The 24,891-nt window shown below is 41.8% G+C and overlaps 1 protein-coding gene and 1 long non-coding RNA gene across 2 annotated transcripts in view; both read left to right on the forward strand.

The window, feature by feature from the left end:
* Positions 1-24,891, forward strand: part of nr5a2 (nuclear receptor subfamily 5, group A, member 2) — a 64,993-nt gene that overhangs the window by 23,436 nt on the left and 16,666 nt on the right. The window contains exons 5-6 of the mRNA XM_061033823.1: positions 15,602-15,721; positions 19,498-19,645. Of these exons, the coding sequence (XP_060889806.1) occupies positions 15,602-15,721; positions 19,498-19,645 (268 nt within the window). The remainder of the gene's footprint in view (positions 1-15,601; positions 15,722-19,497; positions 19,646-24,891) is intronic.
* On the forward strand, positions 4,479-8,734 carry LOC132965996 (uncharacterized). The gene is made up of 2 exons (XR_009670162.1): positions 4,479-7,009; positions 7,042-8,734. It is a non-coding gene; the product is annotated as an uncharacterized LOC132965996 (long non-coding RNA).

Genomic DNA, 24,891 nt, shown 5'->3' on the forward strand with positions numbered 1-24,891 from the left:
GATAAATTAAATATTTATTGTCAATTTTAATATAACTTTTTTTTTAAATTGTGTTCGGTTGGCATTCAAAATACCAATCTTTCTTTTTAAATTGAATAAGCCACCACAATGGCACAGTGTTGTTTTATGGGGAAGTAATAAAACAATGCAAATTCAGTTCAAATTTTGTTTTGTTAATTTGAGCTGAATGAATGCGTTAAAGGACAAAAATCATTGCTCTGTTCCATCCCTTTTATGGTCTGATTAGTCCTCTTAGGTCATCCAACTCGAATTTGAAAAGTCTAAAAAAAAAAAAAAAACTAAAATCGCAAAAATGCGAAACAACCTCAAAACACAACACAAGCATTAGAATTATTTAGAGCACGGACTGCTTCTCCAACAGTTCATTCCTCTCCTCTTAAGCGTCTGCCTGTCTGTCAATCACTCGGTATGACAGATCCCTCGGGTGCTGCAGGAGGGGCGGCTGATGTTCACATCTCACACCTGAATATTCTCCACTTATAGATTTACCTGAGTGAATAATGTAAGGTCCTCTGATGCCCCACTCTGCCCTGCTGCATAATCTCACCCCCCTCACCTCCCCTCCATCTACATCAATAAATATTACATGAATTTACTTTGGTGAAATTATATTTACACCACCCTCCTGCCCTGTTCAGACTAGAAGGTCTTTTTTTTTTTTCTTAGTTTTCCTGCTCATTCACGCACACATGCACATACCTTGTTTATTCCATGACCTATCCAGGAGCAGTTTAGTTTCAAGGTGCATGCAAGTGTGTGTGTGTGTGTGTGTGTGTGTGTGTGTTTGTATTATAGAAGGAGGGGGAGAATTTCCCCTGCCCTGCTTTGACCGCTGAAGCACCTTTTCTTTTTTTTCTTCACACCTCATAACTGAGTGGAAATTAATAAGCCGTTTTAGGCATGATCTGTGAACCCCGGGAAGTATATCTATGAAGCTTCCCCATTACACACACACACACACAGATTCAGAGCCGTATAGGCTGTGATGTCTGTCTTGTCATAGAGGTCAACAGTTCCCCCTCGCAACAACCTCCCCTCCCAACACCCCAATCCTGACAAACTGCAAGCGTGATGGGGTTGGCGCCTGCATGCAGTTGGCAGAGATTTGTAACCGTGTCCCTGGTCCATTGCATTTGAATTATTCGGCAGGTTGTGATGCCTCCTCTAACAAACACACACACACACACAAAACATAGAAAGCTTGCTTTACTTTAGGTGGTAGGAAAGGTGTAGAAAAGGATTAGTAAGAAAAAGAGGAAACAGGAAAGGGAGTGGAGTTTAAATTAGATACAGAAGACGTAAGGACATGCAAAGAGAAAAGGAAGATTGAAACTTTGAGAGAAAGAGAAGCCGATTAAAAGATGTAGAGTGAGTGGTTTACCATGAGAGGGAGCGAGGAAGGGATAAAGTCAGATAGAGTTAGAGACAGAAAGAGAGAGATCGATTTGGGCAAATAGAGTGGGAAGTTAGAAATAAAAACGATAGAGACAGAAGGCAAATAGAAGAGGACATATCAAAGGACAGAATGGAGGAAGCAAGGAAAGAGTGGAAGGAAAGATGAACAAAGGCTGTAAGAGGCAAAGACCAAGGGCAAGAGAAGGAGGAGGAAGAATAGAGGGCGCGAAGTGAAGGACAACAAGGAAGGGTGTTAGTAGGGGGTGAAAAGAGGACTGTAGGTTGGGGGGTGGGGGGGGAGTATAAGGGGGGGAACAGGTGGAAGGTTAATGGGCCTGGAGCGGATCCACCAGACGCTCTTGGGCTTGATATATGGGCGCAGAGCCCGGCGCGGGGCGTAGGTTTTCAAAGATATATTATTTCATTTGAGGAGCAGCACCATTCTGGCCGACAACCCCACCCACCCTCACCCCCCACTTCCACCAACACCCCCACCCCCCCAGCCCAGCATTTGTCCGATGATAGATGACACGCCCCCCTCCCTCACCCTGACAGACACGCACAAATACATATACAGTATTGTCCTCTTCTTACACGTGTGTGTAAGGGCAGTTTGTCCTGATACTTCCGTACAATGTTTTGTTGGTATAACCAAGAGACTCTTCTAAATTGTAATTGATTCAGCGTCGTTCTCTCTCTCTCTTCCTTGATCCTCTCTTCCTTCTTTCGCCAACCCATCCCCTCTGCTGTCTGTCTTTTCACTGAGGCTGCAGGCAGCTCTTATGGCAGCCTGTGTGTTTTTTTAAGTTGCTATTTTAGTGGTAACAATATCTGTTTGATCAGCAGCACAGGGAAGGAGCAGGAGTTTTGGGAGGGAAGGGGTTGCAGGGGAGGGGAGAGTGTGGTGGGAGTTCACAAAGGCCTCTTTTCATTCATAAATTATTGACCGTTTTGAAAGATATCACTCACTCTTTTTCATGAATACTGTAAGTTGGCCCTGCAGATTTTTTTTTGTCAATTCCACCAGTAGATAATGGAAAAAGTCGAATTCTGGATCTGTTTTCAAGACGCAGCATGAGGTCGGTCTGATGTACCTGGAAAGCTACAGATCAGCACTCCTGAATGGGAGCGGTACCTTAGCAACGTACTGGAAAGATGGGTCACTACCAAAACACATAAAATATATACCCAATGTATGTATCTCAGGAGGTTTTGTATTTGGAAATGTCCTTTTTCCACTGTTTGCAACATGGCAAGAATCCAGATAGAATTATATTTCCTGGCATTCACAAAGTCTGCATGTTTGAATTTTGAAGGCATCAATGCTTTTGCCTTTTGACAGCAGATGACCACTGACCTGACAATAATCAAGTTTTCCAAGGTCCTCCTCACGTCCCCTGATGGTTGTAGTCTGAGCTTTAAGACACAGTTTTTCCAAATGCTGGATTGGTCCCGTAGGTTCAACCCCAGGGGACTTCAGGAGGCCGGAAGGAAGAACAGGAAACTTGTTAAAAGAAAAGATTTAAGGTTGCCCGTCCCATAGGAGCGTCAGCCATAAGGGGACAACGGGGGTTGGGAGGTTTTGACATGAGCAAAGTCTGCTCATCTACTTGTTGCTTTGATGAGGGATGAAAGGCTGTCATGAGGTACAAGTTTACAGAGCTCCAGGCAATGATGGACTCCACAAAAACGTTTTCTCTTCCTTGTACCTCTTCAGCCTCTCTTAAGAAGGGCTTTCTCTAGACTTGTTGAACATTTAACCTAATATTTCACTCATATGTAGGAATAGGTAATGTAGTACTCTTGCTTATTGAAAGAAGTCAAGGCGCTGTAAAGGGATGGACTTTTGCATGGATCAACCCTCTCCAGCCCAGTAAACCTGCAGAAGAGATGTGTTTTCTATCTGTCTAGCGCTGCCTCATCAACCCACTGGCGTCATAGTGGGGGGAAAAAGCAAAAACAAAAATATTGCCCCCACCCCTTCTGTAGTTTTTCATTTTCAGGCAAGTTAACACAGCCTGATTCGCATTTGTGAGCACTTTGGGCATTCGGCAGAAGAAGAAGCCGGTTTTGTTTAAGTCTTGTTTGAGGATGATCAGGGTAAAAGCCTTTTTTATTGGCAGGTCATGCTGCTTGTTAAGATACTGACACAGGTGACAGGGCTATGCTGTTAGCCTCGGTGGCCCCAAAATGACACAGATGTAGGTGGTTTTTTTCCGCAAGTTGCCAAGAGTCAGTCAAATCAGCGCAGAGCGAGAGGGGAAGTGGGAATGAAAGACAGAGAAAATAAAGAAAACAAAGTGGATATGGAGACTTGATTCAGTTTTCCGGGCCGCTAACAAATCAACTCAACAGCATGCAAACACTTTACACAATTCGGCAAAGTATACAACTTTCTTCCTCCCTCATCCTCTCTGCTATACCGCAGGTATGAGCCATGTCAAATCTACAGTTTGTGCAGGAACCTCTCCAAAGGACCTCCCATCAGAAAGTCTGCAAGCCAAAGAGTAGTGCTCACAGTTTCCTGAAACAAAGGACACATTTAAAAGTAATTCTTGCAAAAAGTATAGTTCTTTGCAGGGTTGGTTTGGTGGCTGAGGGTGCTGATCTGATACGTTGCCAGACGGGTGGTAAATATACAGACAGAAGTGCCGGCATTTTGCTTCTAAATAGCTCCCAGCTATAAGGTTTCCTTGAGGTCAGAGGGGACGAGGTGAGGCTGCTGCAGCCTTACGCCGACCCTCAACCTCTAAACTAAACTCACCACACAAAAGTATGCAAACCTGTCAGCTAATTTATCTTACTATTCTGCGCCTGCTTGCGTTGCACTGTCATAAAAGACACAGTATGGAAACCATCAAAGCAGAGATAGCTTCAAAAAGGAGCATCTAATCGAAGAGTTTCACTGTGGATAAAGAAACCAACAGTTGACAGTGATAAATATTCTTAATAGATTGATTTTGGGAAACATATAACCTTTCTTTTCTAACAATGTAGGCACGTTTTTGATAACATAATTGAACTCTGAATGGAGCTAAAGTGTCACTGGACAACAGTTAACATGTTGTATGGAGGTTAAGCATTTTGTAGTGTGGAATAATTTAATAGAGTTACTGAAAGGCTGAATCTTGTCCATCTTAAGGAGTTCTACAGGAAGACTACATCAAAAATATTTTGCTCATCTAACTGTATTCTGAAACACAGCACTTCAACTGGCTTTCTAATAAAAAAAAACAAATAAAAACTAAGTGGTCTGAGCCTCTAATGTTCCGATGTTGCGTGGCCTCAATTATCTGCTTGTAATCCAGTCTGCCTGGAGGTTGTGCCCATGTCTGCCACTTTCGTCACCCGGTTGTCAGCAGTTGTCCCCCAATGTCTATTTCGGATGCTTATTTACAGCTTGTCTATTCTGAACGGGGAGTGGGGAAGCACGGAGGGGGTTGGAGGTCCAGGAGACAATAGATAAGACAGTGGTGGAGCTGAGTCGACAGCTCCCCAGCTAGTTTTACACTTAAAGAGTGGAGGGGTATTTATATTCAGCTGGTAAGGCAGGTTATTGAATTTGCACAGCGATGACTGATGCATGCAGAGTACAGGGGTAACACTAGACATTGTGGTTGTGTTGTGACGACAAGTGAGAAATTTCAATGGGGCCGCACGCCAAACAACAACCCGACCGAGAAGATGGCGTCTCCCCAACCGGCAAAGTAGGACAAAGACACCTGTTCCTTGTCCCTACTTCTCTTGTGGTTTTAATTTGGCCCTTGCTCTACTTATTTCTTTTCCACCAGACCAAGACTTTTTATTACTCTCACACCATTCCCTCTTCCTCACCCCTCAATCTGTCAATCTCTTTCTCCCTTTCTCCCAAAATGCCATAACTGCAAACCTGGCACGAGCCGCGGATAAATGATTCCACACGTGAAATAAAGGCACGACGCTTATTATAGGCATTACAGACTGCGTTCTTTATGGATTGCACCCTTTCAGAGGGGATAAAAAGAGGCTTTTCAAGCAAGCTGAAACAATGACGAGCAATAAACCAAATATGCTGAAAGGAGACTTGCCGAGAAAGGCGTTGACAACATCGTTAAAGCTGTAGAGAAATGAACCAGGGGTGCTGAACAAAAACCAAAAGAGACTCAGTTTCAGGTGGCAAGCCGCAGAGTCACCTTCCCTTTGGCCAAAACATTATAGGCCACATGTTAAACTGCACTCCCCATAAGCAGCAGCAGCAGCAGCACCACTAGAGCCTCATACTGCTGCAGCAGCGCTACATAGAGACATCTTTCTCTTAATACAATTCATTCATGGCAGGTTCTGTCAGATAAAGCTCGGAGATGCACTTCAGGGAGACGCAGGGCTCCATCTGTTCTGCGGCATTGTGGTTTTGATGCAGCGTCTTCCTTGTACTTCAACTGTTTACATATCACACAAACTCCGGAAATGCTCAATTAGTTAATTCAGATATTTAATTTGTGCATCAAGGGATGTGATCCGTATGATCTCTGGAGCTGTGCCATGTTTGGATTCACAGCTGTCTGCTGTGAAATTTACCACCTAACCCCCCTTAAACTCCCCCCATCTAAAAAAAAAAAAAAAGAAGAAAAATCCACACCCATCCCAAGCGCTAATGGGAGTCTGAGTTACCCCCGCTCTCTCAGACAGAAGCATCACTGCATTAGTCTCTGCATTTTAAAACAGCTATGGTCGTCTACGCTGCGTTAAGGAATACTGCATATATGTGTGTGTTTGTGGATGTATGTGTGTAGATGTGTGTGAGACAGTTAATGAGGAATGTCTGCTGTTCTAAATAATACAAGAGAGGGGAACCTTTAGATTGTCTTCTTTGTTTCCTCTCTTTCTTGTCTTCTCTTCCTCTTAATGTCAGACAGTCTGTCATTGAAAGTCACACAGACACATCCTATTGCACTTAACAGAAGAAAAAAAAAATCCCTTTTTTTTCTCACAGGACATCTAACAAAGTCAGGACTTTCTTAATAAATATAATGCAGAACTCAACTTTTACCCAACAAACGCTGAGAAATCTGCACAATTTATAGCCATACCTACACGCATACACACTAAGCACCTCTTGTCCTTATATACTGCATCCCCTCCACCTACACTTCACACTCTGCACACAAACACCAAGTCATAAATCGCAGCATTAAGTCAAATAATGATTGCACTGCATTGAAAATTCAATGGCTGGGGCTTAATGCCCATGAATCGCCAGGTAGATTAAGCTATGGGTGTGTATTTGTGTGTGCTTCATGAGTGTGTAAGGTGCGGGGGGGGGGGGGGGGGGGTGTTAATGGATCAATAGGAGTTCTATGATCAGTACCTCACAGACAGGAACCTCACAGACAGTCTGCTCACACAACACATATTGCATTTTGGATGGCATGCATTTACACTGTCTTCAAAAAAGAGAGTGGAGTAGCGGGAACGGAGCAGGCTGGAGGCTGCATGTGTGTGTATGTAAGTGTGCTTAAGTGCGCAGGTAAAGATATCACTCTCATGCATTTGTATGTGTGTGTCCGTGTTAGTACGCCTGTTTTAACCTGATTGCATGTGTGTGTGTGTGTGTGTGTGTGTGTGTGCATGTGTGTTGGAGTGAAGGAGGAGGAAGGGTTACTTTCGGGAGATGCTGTTCCCTGGGCAGCATCTGTATTAGTGATCTAATGTTCATGTGAATAATTGATTAGGACCTCTCTGTGTTTTTGATAATTAGTTGATAGCTTCTTAGCTCTAAGCCCTAAGATTTCACGTATGTGTGTGTGAGAGAGAGGAAGTATGAGATTGTGTGTATGTGGTTGGGGGTAGGTAGTCCACATCTAAAGGTATCCTGAAAACAATAGCTCTCATAAAGAGAAAAAAAAAAAAGGTTTCCTCTAAGCCATGCACACATGGATTAGCTTTCTTCTGAAATGAGGCAACATTACTTTTATTTATTTTTTTCACATAACCTCATTTAATTTTGTAGTCTCTTACCTGTGAACTCTAAAAAAGTAAAGAGAAACTTCAGATGAACAATCTCAGATATTTCATGTATGATTAAAAATTTAAAAAAAGCTGCAGAACCATGACATTTCCAATTTTTCAACATATTCACTTAACCAGAGCAAACAACAATAAACATTGCATGTATGAAAAGATTTCAATTGATATTCATTTCTAGCCTCTCAGTGGTCCCCTGCCTTATTGATTTTTCTATCTTTCATATGCTTATGCATCAAGTAAAAACAGAATAGGAAAGTTTCAGCACGCTTAGATCATACTCAAATCCCAGCACTGAAGTAGAGGGTTTGTTGCCATCGTCTGCGACCTTGAAAAATAAAGATGTTCTGCTGCAACACACAGACCCATAGAGATACTTTGTTTTTTTATGGTCTCATGCATGCATAGAATGGTTTCTTTCAGATGTGTGTGTGTGTGTGTGTGTGTGTGTGTGTGTGTGTGTGTGTGTGTGTGTGTGTGTGTGTGTGTGTGTGTGTGTGTGTGTGTTCGGTATGTTTAGCTGGCTTATGCTTACAATATCATGATAAATGCTTTAATCAATCCAAGGATTATTAGATTAATAAGCAAATACATTCATTCATTGCATCAATGGTTTGTGATAAGAGGCAGCTACAGCATTTCCTGTGTCTTTTAGTGGCCTTACATGACTGATATGCTGAGGCAGAGCAGGAAGACCTTATTAGAAGGACGTCTTGTTTCCTCTTATCTGGACGAGGCTCAGTACAAAGGGATGCTGTTTAGGATAAAACGTCGTATAAGGGGGCAAGTAGAAGAAGAGGGCACGTCCAATCACAGGCTGAGTTTTTGTTTTCTCCTTTTAAATGGAAGCTCGGGACAATGGAGAATGTCAGGATGTGACAACGGACGACAAGATGTAAAGAGATGAGGAGAGGGAGAGGAGCATGGCCAATCAAAAGCAGAGTGTTCACAGGGTCAAAGGTCAATCTCCAGAGTCGGTTAATGTCGTCACCGTGGGAACCGATCAATCTCAGGGCTGCGGCAGTATCGATCAGGCGTTGGCACACATGGACACGCAATAATTATTTTTGACACACACACACACACACACACACCACCCAGCTTTCATTTACTTTTACAAAGTGTCGTCTGCTCTCAGTCAAACAAAAAGCGACTTTAAATGCATTGTCAGGCGCAGGCTCAATCAAAGCTGCTCAACTAAGAGGCTGTGGACAAAACTGGGCGACAGAAACTGTTTGAAATTTCAACTGCAAGTAGAAATAAAGTTCTTTCTTTGTCCCAGGCTTGTATTGTAAAAAAAGACATTTGTCGAGAATGTTTATAAAAATATGCTTTATGGAGTATTGGTTGCAACCACAAGAAACATCTAAGCAAACTGCTTTTTTTTCTGAAGATCCATTTATTCTAAGTAATACCAAAAAGGCTAATTCCTTAAAAGACAATTATAAAACAAAGCCTTTAACCATGGAGCCACAAAAGTGCACTTGATTTAAAGGAATCCAGCCTCCCTGACCAAGAGACGGATTGCATACTATCTATCTCTTTTGTTATGTTGAAGCCAAACAAAATTCTACAAACTTTACTTTTAAATCCAACATATAAAGGTATCCTGGCTGGATTTTGTTTCATATCCAAGTTAGTTTGAGAAAATGAACATATTCTATAGACACAAGTCCTCCTTGTGACAATGGTGATATTTTGTGAACTCACAGAAGGCATGTGGCATCTCTATGGCTGGTAAGGGACATAATAAGAGTCTAAGGTTTCTGTGCACTCAGTCGGGCTTAAACCCACAGGCATTCTGCACTACCTGATACGACGGATTAGAGATACATGCAACCAACAAACAGGTGCCAGTGACATGAAATGTTGATCAGCATGCACACAATGATATATACACCATGTAGTGTCACATTCATACATTCACAGTGCAAAACACTGCGAGAAACAAAGCTGATGGTATGTCGCTGACTTGTTGTATATTTCTCTGCATGTCTATTGTTTAAATTCTACGTTTTTTGTTGGTGTTGATATTAGTTAAAGGTCAATCTGGATGATTAAGATCCTACAGAATATATACATTTTATCAGTTGAGTTCCCATGTCAGGTGAAATTGCATTTAAACAACATTTCAGAAACACACTCGGCTTGCTTTAATCTTGTCTCACACTCTTGTCTTCTGGCTGGAAAACTCAGTCTCACTCAGTCAGCTTAGCTATCTCTAATATTATCATTCCTCTCTTCAGCCCCCCTCCCTCTCAGCTAGCAGCTCCACCTGCCACCTGCTCATTTTCCCAGTCTTCTTATCAACTTGACGTCGGTCGGATCGGGGCCTGAATGAACTCTTTGCCACAATAAACAAGAGCTGGTTAGGGGGAAGTGAGGTGTGGGATAAAACTTTTTACTCTCACCCAACTCTGTGTTTGGGAGGAGCATGACATAGTTTGGAACATGGACACCCAAAGGCCTCCTCTCCCCCACCCATCAGGCCACATAGCTGGGACATCCCAGAGATTTTGTCACTCACTCTGTTGTTTTTTTTCCAATGCATGTAACTCTATTTGTGGCTTTTGAAAGTTATGGCTGCCAAAAAGGATTTGCAGTGGGGATCCGAGAAGCATTTGCTGCTTCATTTAAAACAGATAAAGTCAGTGGTGACTTGTTTTGCCCCTCGTTGGTCTTTTATTAAGAAACTAGGAAAGGAAATAAACAGTTTGGTGGTTAGATTTGATGTCCGTTCAGCAGGGTTCCACATGCCTACGCATGACCACTCCAACCACTCATTGATTTTGGATACATTGATGACCAATTAGTTGAACCGAATCCTATTGTTGGTGATGAAACCGCACACTGAGAGTCTTTTTAATTAAATCACCAAACTAAACTGGAGCAGCACGGCATAATTAAGCGTTTGCGACACTCTGAGAACAACAGGCGCTGTTGTAGGTGAATTAATGCCTGTTCCCAGGTGAATACTGGGCCTGTTTGGCTCAAGGCGAACAGATGCCAAGACAGGACTGCACCAAAGAACGGCTGCTAGAGACACAAAAGCATTGATGTCGGCTTCAAACCTCACCTGTAGTACTCAGAGACAGCATTGATTCTTGTCCAGCACAGAAAGACGGAAAGATGGAAGCACAGCTATTGTTTATGTACGAGTCGTTTGAGGCTGATAAACTCACAGTCTGCGTCTGAGTGAGTGTGTATTTGTGTGTGTTCTCCCCCCGCGTTAGAAAAAAAAATAGCGTGATTCTCTCCATTCATTAAGGCTCCACAGAAGGAGATTCCATTAATCTGTTCATTAGGCCACATCAAAAATGGAACTACTTATTAAAATCAGATCCAGCTGTGTACTCTCGTTAAAGCCCGCCGTAGCGCATGAAGCTTAACAATGCTCGTGGCACTCGACCAAAAACCCGGCCACGAGAAAGGGGGGAAGGATTGGACTACATTGGCCTGTTTTGACTCAACACACCATGATAATTGCTCTACTCTTAGCAGGGGGCTATGAATAAACATTACTTTTGTCAGGGAGCGTCTGAATGCTCGATTTCCAAATTTACATTTGCCCAGAAATGGAGGAATGAATATCTGCTCTTAATCACTATGTTTTATTTTCTCAATTTCCCCCAAGTCTTTTCTCATTCTCTCATTCCCCGTCTGGCACTTTCATTCCTCCTTTAACCCACGCTCACTTTCCTTTTCTACTTCTCCCTCTCTCTCTGGAAAATCCCATTAATCTTAGGCGGTGGTTTTGAACAAAAGCTATGGGCTAAGCGATTGATCCTGGCATTGATCCCACTCGCCTGAACGATCATAAAGGTGTTAAATTGGTTTCTTGGAGGATATGTATTTTTTATTGCTGGCTGCTGCAAGTAGAAGTTCCTGCATGGTGTTTCACTCCTTTTCTTTTCACCAAACACTGGTGATGATATTCAAATATTAAAAAGATCACACCTTGAAAAGTAGCCTTAAATGTGGATTTTCAGGTCTGTTTGAAGTGAGTTTCTCAGGGGTGCCTTTTTTGTATCAGCATTAAACTCAGAAGCTAATATTTATTATGAGTGTTGCTGAATTCAAGGACAGGTAGAGACTTAGGGATTGTCCAGATGTATGCAGATGAAAAAAGTGGAAAACTCCTTCACATATTTCACTGGAAATTATCCTGTGAATTTTCATTGTGTTACTTAATTAGTACATTTTCGCTACAAACTAAAAATCATGTTCTTCAACCAAAAAAGGATTGTGTCATTTTCACCTAAGGTCACAACCAGCTACCTCTTCATTTATTGGATAGTGAGGTTTTTTTCATATTTAAGTATTTTTCAGAAGCAAACTACGGCCTCCAGTTGGAGAATATCATTGTTCACCAGAAGGTTACCAAAACTACTGTAGTGATAAAATGAGTAGAAGAAAACGTTTTAGAAGGATTTAAACCTCAACTTCAAATATCTTCTTTGTGTACCTTTGTTTATTTTATACCAACAAATGTTTTCATTCTTTCATAAACCTTGAGTCTGCTGCTCATGGGTGAAAAAAAATCTGAGCAAAAATCCAATATGGTCTTAAAAATGTGGACACATTTACACTTCACCTTCAAAGAAGTTCACTAAGAAGTACATGTGTATTACTAAAGTTTTCTATTTAGAACATTTCTTTCAAGAGGAAAAAAAAAGGAAACTGGAGAACTGAGAAGTTTGACTTTGTCATAGATTTTCTGTCTTCCCTCCTCAAAGCAGTACAGGTGCTATAATGCACTACTCTGGCAAAAATAGTGCTGTACATAACTTTGACAACGTAAAGGTGTGATAAACTTTACTCAAAATGTGGCATACTATGCATATAACGTGCCACATATATGTACAATGTCACTCACTTGCACATGTAAATATATATATATATATATATATATATAGGCATATATATATATATAGGCATATATATATATATATAATATATATATATATATATATATAGGCATATATATATATATAGGCATATATATATATATATATATATATATATATATATATATCTGAGGCAACACAATGAATTAAGATTGAAGCCTCAGTGTGATGTCTGACTGACTTTCCATACACCAGGCCAAATAGATAGCTTACAGAGATAGCACGTGTATTGTGTATCACAAGGCAAAATAAGGAAGTGAGAAAGTCTGAAGGATTAACGACACAACAAGATTGTATCCTTCTGACTCATCATTGCTGGAAACTGTAAATTAGAAACTGGGTTTCTTCATTTTCCATATCCGTGTTTGCGAGATAAGAAAGAAAGATTAAATAAACTCCTGGTGAGTTCAATAGACTGCTCATTTGAACCTTGTACTGTCACACTTTGAATAAATCAGATTTGGAAATCAACCAATGATTTACTGACTGGAGTGGCTACATTTTCACTCAAGTATTTTTTGCATGTAAAAAATGTTGTTGACTCCATGTCAGAAAGTTCGTATTATCTGAGTGTACATGCAGCAGATCTTGTAAGATCAGGTGCCATGAGAGTTGCTCATTCGACTGAGCAAAGGAAGAGCTTGTCAGGGAAACAGCTCATGTCGCAGGCACTTAAAAAGGTCAGCGAACTGAACCCCAACCCCTGGCCCGCCCTCACGCCTGTCTGTCTGTCACCAGTCCCCCTCTTCCAGGCGGGGATCCCGTTCCCCTTGTCTCGGCAGCTATAGTCCGCCATCACCCCCTCTGTGAGCCGCCTCCCCCCCCCGCTTTGATGACCCGGGCCTCTTGTCAGAGAAGAGCTTCCAGGCAGGCAGAGTGAGGACAGCCCTTTGATGAGGACCCCGACACTTGCCAGCAACACTGACATGCAGGGTGGTGGGGTGGGGGTGGGGGGGGTCCTTTGAAGAGCCTGGGTCTTATATGTATCCGTCCATCGGTCCCCACACACACTCATGCACAGAGAGACACGTGCTTCCAGGCTAGATGGTGAAACACAGAAAAGAGGATTGGGGATCAGTGTAGGGAGCTTTCTGTCTGATGGTTTTAATGAAGGCATTTGAATTTTTAGCGTGAGACGCCTTCAGTGCGGGACCACAAAAAAAACCAAAAAAAAAACAGATGTATAGGAAGGAGGAGAAGGGAGACAAAAAAGAGTGCATGATGCTGTCAAAAACGTTAGAAAAGGTCACAGTAACTTTGTTGTGTTGTGACATTCGACTAATAAAAGAGAAATGGGATACAAAAGGCATTGCAACATTTGATACTATGTGGATGTTCTGCTGCTTTTTTTCCCCCTATTTATCATCATATCTTGTGAACACTTTAATTTAGTGTGGCCATGATAGTGTCATAATAGAAGTGAAGGGAGTACAACTTTTAGAATCTGTTTGACATGACTGACAACAGCTCAAAAACACAATACATTTTTAACATCTTCACACTGTGAAGAATCAAAATCTACTTTTTAACAATCTACATAAAGACTGACAGCATTGCCAAAAATATACATTTAATATCCATTGCTAGATACAATGCATGAGCTCGTCTGTGATGTACAGTGATCATACTTTTTTTACAAGCAACACTCGACCCATTTCTGTTCCATGTTTACTCATAAACACTATGAACTATAAATCATAAAATAGTTCCTAATTAAATATTACATGCTCAAATTTTGTCAGCGTCATCAGGAGGGTTTCCACTGTTTTTATTGTTATTGGGTTTTTATAGTTTCAGAGGACAAACAAAAAAAAGTGTAATCCATAAATTACTTATAAATGATGCTAACCGTTAGTGTTTATGCCCTCTTACAGTGTGTGACTCTGGCTTTTCTCGGTTAATACCATGGGGCAGTTCTTGTTTTGTCTGTCTCACAGGTAAACAGACAGTGTTAGAAACCCTCCTCTAATCACCAGTCATAACAACCTCAATCAACAAGCAGCAGACTGCAGATTTGCCATGTCATACAAGCTGATAAAAGTTCTTGTTGGCAGAGGTACAGTTGTTGACATCAGATTAAAGGCCAGTGCAGATTTCAACAGATGGATCCCTCTATGTAACCAGACAGCACAAAAAGCCGTTCCTCTCAAACTAACCTCACGCTGCACCTGCCTGTGTGGCAGGGTTTTAACATCGATCGACATTCTTCACCCGACAAGTGACACTGGCGATTAACATCACAGACACTTCTCACAGGGCAACAAAGTAATTCATGTCAGCAGAAGACCGCAGTGTGCCCAGAGAGACACATTATTCCCAGTGATACCACAAAGAGCACAATGTTTGTTTATAGAAAAGAGGGGACAGGGAGGAGAAAGAATGGACCTCTCATACGTTTTCCTCATTCCTCACTTCTCAATGTGGCCCTTTTTTGTCTGAGTCTGGCTATGTGGACTAATGATTAACACAGCCAGTCCTGGGAAGAGACTAACAGTTACAATGGAGGGGGTTGTTTTGGTGCAGAGAACCAACGATTGACCTGCGTTGGCTTCCCAAGCTCACCTGGTGGGTCCCTGGGAGCCAGCGGCTGGCATTCAGGGGGAGAGAGAGAGAGAGAGAGAAAAAAAAGGCTATACTTAATCATTATCATCTGTGGAATCACTCAGAAACTACTGGCAATGGACAAACAGATAAACCTGGCAACTTTGTTACATTAGGCACGTAGCAAAGTGTTTAACTGGGTGTGCAGAGGTTCACATGAGAAAGCTTCACAGTGTGCACAGGGGACTTCTCAGCTTTGTCTAAGGATGAAAAATCTGATTGACCTGTGAGTGAGCTTACCCTACAAACAGCTGCCTGTGATATCAACAAGCTTTCAAGACCGATGCATTCCCCTAACAGAGTGGGACTTATAATATGAGTCTGTGCCGGATAAAAGACTTTCATATTTCAAAGAATTTGAATATCTCAGTGTATACAAATATAATACGTTACAAGGCCCAAAAGATTGGATATCTGTCTTCATCATCAGTATTAAAATAGAATTGTGTAATTGCAACAAGAAGCATTTAGCAGGTGTTTAATATTAATCAATAAGCAAAAATGTATGCCTTACACCTCTTGAGAAAAACAAGGAAGAAAAAGACGGTGCACATCAGTGACATAATGTTTAACTTTGAATGTGACATTCAGATACTACAGCATATTTAGCTGTTATAGCTTTTGAAGGGAAGAAAGGCCACAAAGTTGACCTGACATGTTTCTTATTTAACCAGGTGGACGATCAGATGAAGCTGCTGCAGAACTGCTGGAGTGAACTCCTCATTCTCGACCACGTCTTCCGGCAGGTGGTGCACGCCAAGGAGAGCTCCATACTATTGGTCACTGGCCAGCAGGTGAGATGGATTCACTTACAGCTATCACCTTTACTTTTTCCTTCTCTCAGCCATGCATCTCTCTTTCCTCAAGGGAACCTGCAGGAATCTCCTCAACATTTGCCTTGTAGTCATATTGATCAATCAGCCACACAGGAGTCACTGCTTCATTAAAAAGAGATTATGCTTGTGGATATAAACTAATGTCACCAGGATAATCAATTTAGCATTTTTTTTTCTATGTGCATGCTCCTCCAGTGGATGCATAGAGCACAGCTTTCGCAAAATGAGTGGGCGGACAGATGACAAATGTGCAGTTTGATATTTTGTTTTGCTAAAGCCTTTTAGAGAGTTGGGAGCAGATGCTTGAAGCCGGTTATGGCGGTTCTCAATACATCAGGAGACTATAATTTTAATTTTTCTTGTAAAAGACATTGTCAAAAAAGCAACCTTTACCCACCTAAAGATGAAGTTTACATGTAAAGAGAAAAAGAAGGAGAACTCACAGGTGGGAGAAAGTGTGCAGAGGATATACATGGAGTTTGGATGGAGAACGAGAGAGAGCGGGGAAAGGAAAGAGGATGGATTGAATGAAATTATTAGAGTCAAAGTCAAATGTCAAGTAGGGTAAAAAACGAGAGTGAAGAGAAGAAAATGAGAAGAGGAATTGAAGGTTGTGAATGAAAAGAAACATGGCACACAGATGAAGAAAGGAAGGGAGGAACAGAGGAGAAAGAGGCAAAAAAGAGAAGAAACAAGGGGGAGAAAAACGAAGGAGAAGAAGGGGGAAAGGAGATGATGAGGCAGTTTGACAGAACATGAGCTGGAAGGAGGAGGAGGAGGAGCTGATAATCAGGGGAGGCACAGGACGGCGGTTTCGTTTGCATACTTTGGTTAATGAACAGCTGGTGTTGGGGGGGGGGGCAATGGGGAAATGTGTGCTGGAGAATGTGTGTGTGTGTGTGTGTGTGTGTGTGTGTGTGGGTGAGAGAGCCTCTGAAACAGTTCATTATTTCCTATTATTCTCTGCCTGGCCAGGGGTGACAGCACAGTGATAACACCAGGGATATTTAAAACACAGCAGCAGCATCACCTGAAGCATATGCTACACACACTCACACAGCCAGTCACATAATGACTGTTAGAACTAACATACTACACTGTGCATTGGAATTATTGCTACGTAATTTGCTATTCAAATATGTTGCTTTGTTTCTTGTCTTTTTGGTTTAAGAAATATTGTAAGTGTGGAGGTTTTATGAGTGAGGGCACATCAGGCAGATGCTAACCACTAATATGGTAAAACAGTTGTCACATTGGGGGTCCTTGTCTATTTTCTGCTGGTGGTAAAACTGTTGAATTTTGTTTTGGTGAAAAGTTGGGTCTCTAAATGTTACAACATTGAGCTCAACTGTTGCTTTAACGACATTTAACGTGGTTAAATTGTTTCCTTATAAAGCAAGAAGAAAAAACAATTTATGATGCTTATACTAAAGAAGTATAATCTTAGTATTATAGTCTCTATAACTAGTTTTAGTTTTCCCTCGAAAGCCTCCTGTCAAGTGATGAGAATTAGCCTGTGTGCTAAATCGCTTGAACTATGCTTCATGAGATTGTGATGTCCAAAAAAAATCTGTTTTAGAGAACTTTAATGACAAGGACATTAGACTTGTAAGTCAACATAATTTTTTCCTTTTTTAATTTTATTTTGCCCTAAAATAATTATTTTAATTAAAAACTTTTGTGATGAGGAACTTTAATCGATTCACTCTCTTAACAAATATTGTCTTTTCTTCTTAGAATATCTGACTTTAGGACAGAAGATTTGTTCAAATCAGGACAGACGTTTCTCCCCTTTTGCTCTGAATCAAGCTTCTTCTCTGCTCCCATCAGTCACACTCTGCTCTCGTTCTGCCTTTTGAACATGAATCTATGATGTTTTACCGTCACATTTACAGATGTAGCCCTTCAGTATGTTCTAACTTCGCTTTCGCCCGTCTTCACTTGCTAATTTTATGATTTGTCTCTTTCTTCTCATCTCTCTGTCGCTATGTCACAAAAAGCTGTGAGAAATGGCCGTGAATTATTCTTTTTTTTTTTGATAAAAGAAAGAGGCTTTTTTTCTTCATCCTGTCAAAGGATCAAACACGCCATGTTACTTAAACAAATGCGTGCAAACATGAAATGACAACGATTGGACGGAACACTTGAATGATTAAGCAAGGCCTCGCAGCTTGGCAGCTTGTCTTCGCTAACAAAATCCTGATATTTTGATAGCACAGCGCTTCTGGTGAACATGAAATTCAAATGATGTAGAAATGCAAAAACAACCTCGGCCGGTCGCAGATTTCTTTGCTTCCAAACAAGGTGCATTTTCCCCTCACCATCCTCCACACACATCAAAGCTCTCTACGCATCAGACTGATCTCACCTTCTATAGTCATCTTTAATGTGCTGCGAAGAGTGTTCATCGTTTCCATGATGGGTTAAGATTTGAAGGTTTATTCATATATTTACTCCCTATGTCTCTCCAGGAGGGATAATAAAGTAGTATTGATTGATTGACTGATACGCAGGTCACCAGGGTTAGTGCTAAGTCTGCTATAGTGACATTATAGCGTCTTTTTCTTCTCTCTTTTACTTAAGGCTGGAAGGCAATAACCCTAGGCATCACCATCAACGGTCCAATCCTTCAATGAAGTTATTTCATGCACAGTTGATTTTATGTAAATTGATTGACACCTTGGAAGGGGGGCAGTATCTGCTGCTCACCCAGTCATAACTCTTTCCCGTCTCCAAAGGTTGTGAAGAAGGAAAGAGAGAGGGACAAAGGAGTTGAGGATAAACTGGGAGAGAGTACAGTAGTGCAGGGAATGAAAAAAAAGAGGGAAGGAGACCTTAAAAGAGAAGGAAAAACATGGTGTGTTGTATCGTTGACGCTTTCCTTCTTCAGACAGATGAAAATCCAGCTTCAGTTGTTCCATTTACACGACAACAACATTTCAAACCAAGGGCTGTTTATAATTGCAAATGGGGGCTCACAGGGGCCCTCGTTCTCTCTGAGCTTTAGGAACTGCACACACCAACACCTACCTTCCCCTGGAAACCCCACCACAGTCAATTATGGTAATGAATTGTCAATAAATATAAAAATTTAATACGGTCCTGCTTACTTTGAGTGGCAGGTAAGGACTTGCCTCCCAGACAAATGTGCTGCGGCTGCAGATATGAAGTGCACCTGAAAAAAAGGAGTATGTGTGTATTTGTGGGTGTTTGTGCGATTGGACCGAAGAAAGATGGTTTTATAGGAAAGCTATCTATCATCTATCAATCTACCTTGTTTTTCCGTGTGTCAGCATGTTTTTGTTTTGCTGTATGAAAGAGAATAAAGAGAGGAGTTCAATCTGGCAGGTCCAGTCAGTCAGAGGTGAACTCCCATGTTCTCTTTCTACGCCCACAGTGTGTTGTCATAAAAAAAAAACAGTTAAACTGCAAAAACCTACAGCCTGCAGCTGTTTTTTTAAAACACATCTGCCAGTGTCTCACACTCTGACTGACAGACCAAAGCTTTAGACTCTGTGTTGAGGGCAGTGAAGAAGGTACCAGAATAGAAAAATATTACATGAAGCCTAGAATAGTGCTATACAGGTGTCTATCTTTTTTTTCAAATAGTGGTTTTGAGATATATGTTTGTTGGTTAAAGCAACACTTGAATTAGAAGAGATAAACCGCCAAAAGCTTCACATGGTAACAAATTGGGTGTTTCTGCCTAACACATCTGTCCCTGCTTTTTCCAGGTGGACTACGCAGTCATTGCTTCACAGGCGGGAGCGACCCTAAACAACCTGTTGAGCCACGCCCAAGAGCTGGTTGTCAAGCTACGCTCCCTTCAGCTGGACCAACGAGAATTCGTCTGTCTCAAGTTCCTGGTCCTGTTCAGCCTTGGTGAGTCTCCAAATGCCCTGAAGTGGCACGATGTGAAGGGGTGCTACAGTACAAGACTAAATACAGGCTTGTGGTTCTTCTCAGTTCTCTACAGACTGAATGGAACTTTTCCTATAGTAGAAAGAAACAACTGAACAACAATGAGGTCCTGCCCCAAATGTAGTATCTACACTGAAGGAAGTGGTTTAGATTGAGGCTTTAAGTCAAGTCATGTGACTGAGCAAAGCAGGAAGGATTACATAGGAAGGAAATGGAGGGAAGATGGGGAGGGCAAAAGAGGTGCCTGGACGTGGTAAAAGATCTATTGAGGAAGGAAGGAGGGAGAGGAAAGGAGGAAAGGAAGGAACAGGACAGGGGGTGGGAGTGAAGGAAGGAAGAGACAGAAGAGAAAGTGAGGGAGGGTAGAAAGAGGGGAGTAATGTCTCTATTCCAACACCAACATCGGAAACGTTTTTGCACTCAACAATGAAATTAAAGTTTCCTTTTATGCTAAATAACAGTAAACAAATGCTCAAATAGGCCTACATTCCTTTATTCCTTAAGTCAAGCTTTGCTTCTAAGACATTAGCTTAAACAGACATTCATTGGCATTACCAGGAGCAGGAGTTTGTTAAACTGTTCAAAGGGGATTTTTTTCTCTCTCCATCTCCGAGTGAGCTTTATCAGGTTGGAAAAGGAAAAGAGGAAGTTTGAGGGGGGTAGACATCATCTGAGGAGGGTAGAGGAGAGGAAGGAAGGGATAAAAAGGAGGAGATAGGGGGGGGGGAAAGTGGGAGGCAGGTATTGGGAAGCATTTGGGGTGGACAGCGAGGGAGGGAGCTGTGGATGGGAAGAGAGAGGGGATTTGGTAAGGTAAGAGAGTTGGTAGGAGGATAAGGGACGAAAAGAAGAGGTACATTGATATGGGTCTGTGTATGTGAGTGTGGTCAGATCCCATTGCTGCTCTCTAAGCCAAGGTCAGACATTGCCACGAGACTGTCATCTCTGTCTCTTTCCTAACAAGTTAGCAACAAATGGCCTCTAAGGAATAAACACACACACGTACACATATACTTGACCGACTCAACTATAGCATCCTAAGAAACTGAAGCTAAGGTGTATTCACAGACCAGGTACCTCTATGGCACTGTAAGCAACAGTATGATGAGTATCTACCTCCTCCTTTGCTCCCTCTCTCTCTGTCAATCTGAAATCCATGAGGGTCCCACTTTTACTTGTTTACCCCCTCTAAACAAAGAAACAGGGACTAATGAATAGCTGGGCAAAAGCGAGCGCACACGCAGAGGTGATCAGGCAGGATTAATGTTCTGCGAAGGAAAAGGGAGGGATAGGGAGGACTGAAAAGGTGGTTTTAGGGGTGTGTATGTCTGTGTACATGTGCGCGTTTGTTTGTTCAGTGTTTTTTTTATGTGATGGGGGTGATGCTCGGGCTCAGGGTCTAAATAATTTGGCAGAAACATCATCCATAATGAAAGGCTCACCTGAGGGATGTGTATCGCCCCCGGCAGTGCCTGTTCTACGGCGGTGCCCGGGCCTCCCGCAAAAGAAGTCTGACACAGACGCCTTGGAGTGGGATGAGGGGATCAGCGGTAAGGGGTGGGAAATGAGGAAAGAGGGGGGGGGGTGAGTAATGTAAAGTCAAGAGAGTTAGGATTGATCTGATTAATATGATACACAGCTGAACACAGATGTGCGAACGTGTGTGTTGTTCTACTTACATTTACCTGAGGGAACGCGCATAATGTGCTGAAATGAGAAAGCAGGTTTGTGTGAGTGTGTATGTTCAAACACCTGCTTTTAATTAACAAGGATTGAAATGAGGCATGAAAGTAGCTCTGCACTGACGGATGAACTGAACCATTTAACTTGACCATTTTATTCGCTTTCTTTCGTCTCTTGCTCATGCTTTTGACTATTCTGTCAGTTTCAGGTTGAATAAATGGTGTGTACTCATAATGACACAGATGTTTCATTTCCATAATTTAAAAACCAATGCAGTACTTGCCAAGTGCAGACTACTACTCCTGCTGCTGTAATAGTGTGCATTTCTCCCACTTTTTTTTCTCTATCATTCTGTTTGCTTCTTGAGTTTTCTCAGTATTTCTTCCTCCATCTACAGTTCCCTCTCTCTCCATCTCTCTCTTTCAGTTGGTGGACCATTAGTCACCGCCTCCCTGCCAGAAGAGCTCTTAGTTAAGGCAGTTGTCGATATACACAGGGATATAGATGTCATTCCAGTTTAGGGAAGACACTTGTCCTGATCTGTGAGCTTGTTTGTTCTCAGGGTTGGACACCCTGTTTTTTTTTTTTTCTAACTTCATTCTTTTATTTTTCATCATTTCTCTCCGCCCCTCTCTCTCTTCTTCTTGTCCCCTGTCACTCTTTGCTTGTCTTAAGTGAAGGCTTTCAGCCTCTATTAGGGAGGAGATTATCACCCTGAGAGCATTGATCTCCTAAGTGTTTGTAAGACTGTGAAGCCATGATTGTGTGTGTCGGGTGTTGAGCAAGAAGCACACAAAACGGCAGAGAAGAGAGAGTGAGTGCTGCCTGGGTCAAAGTTCAGTAAAGGATTACTACTAGTTGTCGTATGGTGTCAGGAAACTGTTAATGGGTCTTTGATTTCCTTTAAAAGGACTAAAGGCCTAATAGAAAGACTGACAGGTTGTTTTATATATGACCAGGTGACATGAGAGCCCAGAGGTGAGAAATGGGTCACAAGTTGAAGTTCAGGCAGAGGAAAGTCGAGAAAAAGACTTAGGTATTTAATACTTTCCCAATCACACTTTATATGCACAGTTGAAAGTTTTACTAGCCTGGTGTTGAGTTATAGAGGACAGAGTCTACTTCACACAGCGAGTTAGTTCTGTGATATCATGCTGCGTAAAACCTGCTGCTTATCAGCCCCCGCCCCCCCCTTCCCCCCTCCAAAAAAGAAATTTCAACTTTCACCAGAAATCACACTGATGTATGCCTGATGCACACCACCACACATACACACTCTCCATACAGGCAAAGCAGATGCAGTGACAGAGGTCAGAGAGTGTTCAGCCAACAACCATTTAACCCAGCTCTGCAGGTCAGACCCCCTCCAGTGTAATTGGGTGAGACAGGCGCTGCCAGTCCTCGTCAGCCGAGAGGAAAACCAGAGGAGCTGCCAGAGCAGCGGGCGGTGGTAAACGCTCCCAGCGGAGAGAAGAGATTTGTGGACATAGACCAAAATAACTCTCATATTGAAGCCTTTAGAGGCAAGAAAGCCAGTGAGAAACTGATGAAAGAGTGGACAAGTAAGGTGCTTATTTGAGTCATCTGCAGTGAAGGTGTAAAGAACCCACATTATGTAGTTCTATTTACTTTGTAAAGTACATTTTCAAGCATTTCCCTAGTGTCACTTTATATGTTGGAATTAATAGTGTAGATTACAGAAATGAAAGTGACTGCATCTTTAGTCTGGAGCCCCAATCTGGAAATGCACTGTAAGCCATAATGTCATTCAGCGGTTTTTAACATGAACTTCATCATTTCAGTATTAAGGCTGCATTGAATGATTATTTTCAACACTGATCATGAGTTAATTGCTTAATCAATGGATAAATTATTTGGTGCGAAAAAAAGTCAATTAAAAAAGCCCAAGTTGACTTTCAAATAGCCTGCTCTCCTAAATTATACGCTGTTTGAAAATACAACCATTTGGTTGATATCAAAAAAGGATAATTTCTGAAATTAAATAAATATTCACAACGTGGTGAAAATATGTGTGATATCTGCTCTTCTGTATTCAAGGTCAGGGATCAGAAATCAGTGCTGTTGTCTATTTATAAGAAACCAAGACAGCCAGTGATTCAAGAGCTGCCTCAGCACCACTTTAGCCGTCAAGTGATTAGTCAGGCTCCGTGGCTGGAGTTTAGAGACACCTACCTATCCATCCCCACCTGCCCTCCATCCCTCACAGTCCGTCCAGACCCTCTGCATTGTCTCTTCTTTCATTGCGCTGCCCTCTCTCTTTTTTTCCCCACTCTGTCTTTGTACGCCTCAATCTATCACAAATCCATCCTCACAGCTACCTCCCTCGCTTCCCGTTTGTCTTAGTCCACGTCTGGACCGCCATTCATCTCTTTTCCTTCCTTCTTTTTACATTTCCTCCAACCGTTTTCATTCTTTAAATGTCTTAACTACTCATATAAATTTTTTGTAGAGTCTCCATCTGTGCTTGCTTCTTAAAAACATAAAAGGCTAAGAATATCTCACGTTTAGTGTGCTACAAACTGAAGGTAGACTCTTTCTGTTTTGATCACTGTGAGGTCAGGCAGCAATCTGCTGACAACACAAACACAAGAAACGTGATTAACCTTGATAAAAAAAAAGCAGGTATTCACTTCATCGCCTTTCTCTCTATTTCTCAATTAGATCTGTCTCTGCACACAATAAGAGGGAAAAAAACATAATTCCCAGACAGGTATGTCCTAATTAAGCAACAGCCGAGGCTGCTCAGAATCAATGCTCTGATCCCTGGCTAGCGAGCTGGCTAATTCATGCACACCAGCCCCCCTCAACACCATAAAGCCTGACAAATATTCATTTCCTGAAACGAACCGAATCATTTAGAATTCGGTAAGGGATTGATTATCATCAAGAGGCAGCGATGGTTTAATATTTAAACCCATAGAGACCATGTAGGTACCAAATACTGGAGCATATAACCGGAACAATTGTTTTAACTCAATTAAGAGTAACATTAAAGGGGCTATTTCCCCTTGTTGAGCTGCATGCTGTCTGTTGTGCTGTAAGTCAACAGAAAGGAGTTATCATCTGTACCTTTGACCTGATCAATATGTGTATAAAGGTACTGTCAGTGTTGGTTGTTATGCCCTGGCCTACTGGAAGCCTTGACTCAGTATGAATTGTGACTTTCATCGTGCACTCATGAGGGACGGAAATATCAAAATCAGCCAGTTAAGCATGTACATGATATTATTTAGACAGTGTTGCCTAAGAAGAACAAAGCTAAAATGGCAGACATAATGTGCCACATAAGGTGCATCTGGTTTGCAGACAGTTATGTCCTTATGCATTCAATTATGGTAAGTATTACAATCAGATATAATTTTGGCACTTTAGAAGTTATATAAGTTATTTAGAAAGGACCCAGATACTTTTTGTTGCATGTTCATGAAATGTGTCATGAAAAACTACCTTTAAATGCATTTGTGTGTGTGTGTGTGTGAGTGAGTGAGTGTGTGTGTGTTTTG

Source organism: Labrus mixtus, chromosome 3 (assembly GCF_963584025.1).
Source record: "Labrus mixtus chromosome 3, fLabMix1.1, whole genome shotgun sequence".
Lineage (NCBI taxonomy): Eukaryota > Metazoa > Chordata > Actinopteri > Labriformes > Labridae > Labrus > Labrus mixtus.